The sequence below is a fragment of the Silene latifolia genome, chromosome X (genome assembly GCF_048544455.1).
Source record: "Silene latifolia isolate original U9 population chromosome X, ASM4854445v1, whole genome shotgun sequence".
NCBI lineage: Eukaryota > Viridiplantae > Streptophyta > Magnoliopsida > Caryophyllales > Caryophyllaceae > Silene > Silene latifolia.
In genome coordinates this window covers 135,392,172-135,398,973 of record NC_133537.1, presented here as the reverse complement: position 1 = coordinate 135,398,973, position 6,802 = coordinate 135,392,172, and the positions used below count along the sequence as shown (strand labels likewise).

Sequence of the window (6,802 nt, the reverse complement as noted above, 5' to 3'; positions counted from 1 at the left end):
TTAACTTGCTCATTTTGTCTGTATAGCTACTGAAAATATTCACTTAAAATATTCAATGTTGTAGGTTGAGTATTTGGCAGCTCTTGAGGGCATCAAATTTCTTAGTCAGCCTGCCTATGAGTATGTCAAGGCCATTCCACCCAAGCATTGGAGCCGACATGCTTTCAGAACCACTTGCAAGAGTAGCATGATTACCAACAACCTATGTGAATCCTTCAATGCTGTGTTGAAGGATGCAAGAGACAAGCCAATTCTGACTCAGATGGAGTGGATGAGAAGATATATAATGAAGAGACACTATGAAAAAAGGGAAGGGGCTAGCAAGTATGAGAAGCCCTTTATGCCATATATTGACAAATGCTTTAAGAGGCTTATAGCTGAGAGGAGGTATTGTAAAATCTACCCATCCATAAACACCAATTTTGAGGTTGACTACAAGGGTGGTTCATTCACAGTCAATTTAATAAATCAAGCGTGTAATTGCAAACACTGGGAGTTGAGTGGAATCCCTTGTGTTCATGCAATGGCTTGTATACTTGAACTAAGACAGGTTCCTGAAGATTATGTTGACCAAGCCTATTTAAAGGACAAATATTTATTAGCCTACACACCTGCAATAGACCCTATGCCTGGGGTAGCACACTGGGAGAAAGCCGACGAAGAGGAGCCTCTCCCACCACTGATGAGAAGAATGCCGGGCAGACCCTCAAAGAAAAAAAGGAGAAAAGAACCTGGTGAAGGGTCACAAGTAAAAAGGGTCAAGAAGTCCAACAAGTGTAGTAGGTGTGGTACACTAGGACATAACATCAAGGGATGTAAGAATTCTTTGTCTGACCCCATCACAAGAAGCAAAGGTGGTAGACCTCCTAGTAACTCAGAATGGGTGAAGGCTGCAAGGAACAAAAGGGAACAGAGGAAAGCAACCAAGGCTCAACACCGAGCATTTCTAAGTCAAATGAGTGGCAACCAACCAACAGTGGAGTCAGGAACTCAACTATGAATATAATGTAATAGGACTTGTTTAATTTATTAGGTGGTGTGATTTGTAATAGCAAAATCGTCAGTTTAATTTTAGCACTTTTATGTAGTAATTTGGTGTATGTTCAGCATAGCTATGACTGTTTCTACACCCTCTTTGTTAAAAACCCTCTTTGATTGAATGTTGAATTGTTAATGTACTAGCTCGTATTAATGCATTTCGAGTTGAAATGGTTAGCTGAATCTGGGGTTGGGAATGCAGTTTATATTCTTCCGTCATTTTACAATCATGATTGTGGTGAGCACCGTTCTCTGTGGTAAATCAGATTTATCTGTGCTCTTTTATCACTCATGTTTACATAACATGTCCCCTTCCTATCATTTATATTACTCCCATTGACTAACATTTATCAACTTTGACAAAAAAATGTGAGGTTCAATGACAAAAAAATGCCACCAAATCTAATGGCAGAATAAGAGTCACCTGAAACTCTTTACTGTTGTGAGGTTCAATGACAAAAAAATGTCACCAAATCTAACAACAATATATAGGGTCCTCCCCTTGTCAAGCTTTGGTACTATAGCAGCAAACAACTTCTAATTATCACATCAATTTGAGAAGGTGCACACATCCATACTAACATAAATGTGCAAATGAAATTGTTGTCATTCATTCAAAGTGCATTACACAAAAGTTACATTGCTACCTAGAAGAAACTAACCTAGCTTACTAATACACATAAGAACACATCCACAGACAATTGCAATACATAGGATCATCAAACCCTTTGCTTGTTTCTCATTTCTCTTAACCAAATCTATGTAAGCCTTGTCCATATTCTTCTTGGATGCTAATATCTCCATGATTACGTCCTTCTCCCATTTCTTTTCTGCTTCATCAATCCACTTGAAATGTCCGCAACCGCGCATATCGGAATTTGCCTTGTAAAATTTGCATCCCTCAAACCTCCTCCCATAATTTCTTTGTGTATAAGATGTACAAATAGCAGCGGGGACTCCACACTTGCATTTTCCAACACTATAATTTTCTACCTTAATTCCTGACGCCATTTACAATCACCTGAAATCATAACTACAGAAATCAACTGGAGTTATGAATAATAAAGCCATTTCACAACAGAACATGGCCTGCGTTTACATTATGGAAGCCAAATGTGCAAAAGAGCAGATTGTTTAGCTACATTCTAGACCATCAAATTCGTGTCAAAGTGACCACACACGCTCTTCGTTGCAATGACAAGGCAACGAAAATAAGCATAAATGATAACTTAAATTAATTAAAGGAACCCTAAAAAATCAACTAGATTAAATAGTCATCCAATTTCTAGCATTGTAAACCCTAGAAAATAAGCAAAAATTCCGAAATTACTGGATTTAAAATGCAATTGAAATTGAAATTAGGTATTAAGTTGGGGAAAACGCAGAAGAAATTCGAGTTGTAAATGAGTTAAATACCTGTGATAAAGAGAGGGATGAACAATTGATTTGGGCGTCGGGTTGTTGTTTTGGTTGATTCAAGAGTTGTTATGAAGAAGAAATTCAATTAGGGTTTATATTTTCACATTTGGGGATTTTGTCGATTTAATTTTTGGAGTAAATGAATGCTGCTGTTAGTTTGGGGGAGAGGGAGTTAATAGATAAGGTAAGGGTAGTTTAGGTATATTGTAAAAGTTTAAGACGGAATGTCGTATATAGATCGGGTTTTATAAAAGTCGTTAGCGTAATCAACATTTGGTGGTAATTTTTGGGATTAAGTGATATTTAAGGTGGTAATTTGTAAAAACGGACATAAGTGGGGGTTATTTGTAAAAATTAGAACATAAATGGGGGTTATTTACAAAATTCACTAGTTTTTAAGAGGTTATCTTGGGTATTCATCTTTGGGAGGGATTCTAAACTTGAATCTTTGTTCTTCCATATAAGGAAAGCTCAAGAACAAGTAAGAAGGAGATCTTACTTGTGCCCTTTAATCCGAAACTCCTATAGTAAGAAAGACGATTTCTTCTCTATACTTATTTATGTTTGCATGCATAAGATCTAGATTTAATTTTATGACTAAATTAAATGTAACATATATGAATATGTTGTATAATGAGATTAATAATTCCTAACACAAGGATCTTTTCTCATCATTGCCCATCTACTATAGTATGTACAAAGGCCTTCTAATCTTGTCTTCTCTTTGATGCTTGGTCATTGAATTCCATCAATTTAGCTTCATTTTGCCATGAAAATGCAAGGTTTGCACTTCTTTCCTACCAAGGACACAAAACCTCAAAGAATATGCAAAACAAAGGACTAAAGACAATAAATGACCCAAATATGCACTAAAAAGCATGGAAACAAGGCTAATTCGGGGACTAAATATGCTCTAATTATGGTCACATCAAGGCTCTACATACCTTAGCCTCTCCAATAGCCACACTTGAAGGATCCTTGGGGATCCGAATGAGGGAGCTTCCCCACAATAGCCTTCCTTGTCCAAAGCTTGGATGATCTCTCTAAGCACCAACCATGATGGATCTCTACCATGCTCCATTTACTCAACCACATGAACGAGGGTTATGCTACCATAGCATTTTGGCCCCTCCTTCTTCAAAACATCAACAAAGAGGTACACATGGACAAGGCAAAAGGCAAGAGCCCTTCTCCTAGCCACCTCCGAGACATTGACATCTAATCGGTTTGAAATAATGTTGATAAGAGCCAACATGTCCACACCATGTGGAGCCAGAAGAAAGTTGACTTGACTCGTCCACAAACCCATCATGGAACGAAATTTCTCCTTGTAGCACAACCAAGTCGGAGGAAGCACCGGAACACAACCTGGCCACCCACCAATGGCTCCAACTTCTTCGGCAAGAGGACAAATCTCGCCCTTCGGGAAAACGAAAACATGGTGTTTCGAATCCCAAAACCGAGAACATGCTTCAAGAAATGAAGGTTGCACCTTGACTTGACGGAGCACCAACAATTGACCAACTCCCATACAAATGAGTTGATACTTTTCGGGAAGCGACAAATCTCGGCACAATTGTCGCAATGCATTCTCAAAAGCATCGATGAAATATTTTTGTGGAAGAAGAAGAAGAAGTTTTGTAGAGATGTTTTGTGTTTCGGATGATGAAACAATGAAGCGCGAACATCACTATTTATACAAAAATGATCAACGCATTTTTCAAAAAAAGGGGAGAGTCGGCTTCCATCGCCAGGCTGCTCGCGCCTCTTTGGGCCTTCCCCAGGATTCCCGCTGTTGACTTGTCTCTTTCAACTTGTGTTTTCTCCTGACACTTCAAACCTCCCGCCAGGACGCTCGCGCCTCTTCGGGATGTTCCAGGACGTTTTTGTGTTTCTTCACACTCACATTTCCTTGTTTTCGCGTTTTACGAAATCCGACACGGTTTCCATGACGCAGCTTTAAACATACGGATTTTTCGTTCTTTTTTTTAAGGGGGGAAGGGCTAGTCGCCCCGATCCGCGATGGATCGTTTCCATGTCAGTCGAAATTCCGAAATTTTTTTCGATTTTTCGCAGTTTCCTATCCAAATAAAAATCGAAAATTGATAACACGACGTCAATTCCCCTCAAAATTTCAAGCACTCACAAATTCGAGTCTTGACCTCAAAAATCAAACACACTCGTGAAAATCTCTTCTGAAATTCATCCATGACAGTTTGAATTTGAATTTTTCGAGTCGCAAATCAATTTCGATAATTTTCGATGCAATTTAATTCACGACACGAGTTACTTGCTCAATTTTCAAATTAATTCCTTTTGAATTCCAAACGTGACGACTTGTCGCAGAATTTTTCAAAATTCATTTCAATTTTCAAAACTCAATTTTTAACTTCAAGTCATCTTGGTTAATTTTTGTTCTTCAGTCAAATGCTTTTACGTGTTTGCGTTTATGTATATGTGCTATATGTTGCCTGTTTTCTGCACTAACGATGCAGGAACTAGTGCAAAGCAAAAAGGAGAATTGACAGCCGGCAACGCTCCTCCGAAACACAACACAAAAAAGCCAAAAATCACAAAATGAACCACAATCCAAAAACACATATATACAAACTGCCTCACGCAAAATGTCAATATGTACAGACAAGAGTCCAAGACACGGACAAGCTACTACAACTACTCAGCGTCTCCCGTCGGACCGGTCCCTATCTGACAAGGAGTCGCCGCCAACGCAGACACCACCACCTGCTCAGGCTCCCTCTCCGGAGAACTCTCCAGCATCTCCTGCTCCATTACGACGCGAAGGTCCTCCGCTGCAGCCAACTGAGCCCTGAGAGAGGCAATCTCCGCGTCTTGGCTCCGCAGCTCGTCCTCACGATGCCTCAAGTCCTGGTCTCGACGAAGGATCCCCAACTCCTGGGCCTCGATCGTCTACCTGGCTGCCTCCAACTCAGCACGGACCCGAGCAACCTCCGCCGGATCCGCAGTACCCTACAAAACACAACACGGATCATCAAGATCTAAAAACATGAAATGCAACACAAAATACACAAATAATAGCACAAAAAGTACTTGAGAAAGCCGAGCCTCCCTCGCAGCCAGGTCACCAGCAAGCGCCCTCCAGCGGTTAGCCATCCGCCACAAATCCTGATGACTAACGGTCGTCACCTGCAAATAAAAAATGTCCTTCAATACAATGTAAGGTAAAGTGTAACCGAGGAAAGTGTTCAAGTCAAGAACTCACCCTCAGAATGATCAACCTCCACTTCATGCCAGCCTCGGTCACCTCGGCAACTGCAGGCTTCGGTAAGCGCAGCTGAAGCTCCTCGCCGCCCGGCCTCTAAAAGGTGGTCTCCGTCGGGAAAGCTGGGGGCTGAGTCCTCATCAGCAAGTCGACTCCCTACCATTTGGATCCGTATCAAAGATGACAAACCCTCTTATCAAAAGGGGGAATGAAAACAGAAAAACAAAGGAAAGTATACCTCGATCGGGTACCAGGCAAGCCTCGACAACCGGAAGGTGTCGTAGTCGACGTCCCGTAACAGCAGCTCCTCACCTCCCTGGCTGTGAAGATGCTCCTCAACCTCATCAGGGGTCGAATCCTGGAACAACACCCTAGGCGGGTCGACCGGCATGACGAAAATCTCGGTGAAGCACTGACGAGCTAAACGCGCGCCCAGGTACCAAACCGCCTCGATCGTCGTCTTCAAGTACAAACGCAGGGAGATGCGAGGCCGCAAACGCTCCCTGATTGCAGGCGGTACGCCCGTGTAGTGCTCCCAAGGCCGCCCAACAAACTGCATTCAAGACAAAGCTATTCAGCCAACTGGGGGCTTCATAAGCTACCTAGTCACCTTATCTCTATCTATTTTTATAAAGGAGAGGGGGAAGAGAACAAGAGCTTACGTCAGCAATCCGAAGCTTGTTCACGCGACGCCTGCAGTCCTCGTAAGTCAACTTAATCGACTTCTTCCGAGCCACCGTCCAACCCTTCACAGCCGGGTAGGTCGAGGGAACACCGCCTGTGGTCCCCGGACGCAGAGGAGTGAAGTAAGCATGCAACCAAGCCTATAATCAAACACAACAAACACAAATCACCCAATTTCTCAAAAATTGCCAAAATCAAAATCAAAATCAAACTAAAAAAAACAACTACAAAAATACTCGTACCTCAAAGATGAAGCCGGGACCAACCAAAGCAGGGGCACTACCGTCCCTCACTGACTCCGGACGCACCGCCGCGGGCAAGTACCGGGTGAAACACGCCAGAGCTGGCGTAACCCAGTCAAACTGACCCAAAGTGTCAAGGTCAGTAAGGAGGGGAAGCACTTTGGTTGACAAGCGCTCA

General features: G+C 42.1%; 1 protein-coding gene across 1 annotated transcript; it reads right to left on the bottom strand.

Moving 5' to 3' along the window:
* Positions 1–1,695: 1,695 nt before the first annotated feature.
* On the bottom strand, positions 1,696–2,049 carry LOC141618409 (uncharacterized). The gene has a single exon (XM_074435503.1). The coding sequence runs from the start codon at positions 2,047–2,049 to the stop codon at positions 1,696–1,698; it is 354 nt and encodes a 117-aa protein (XP_074291604.1).
* Positions 2,050–6,802: the final 4,753 nt, after the last annotated feature.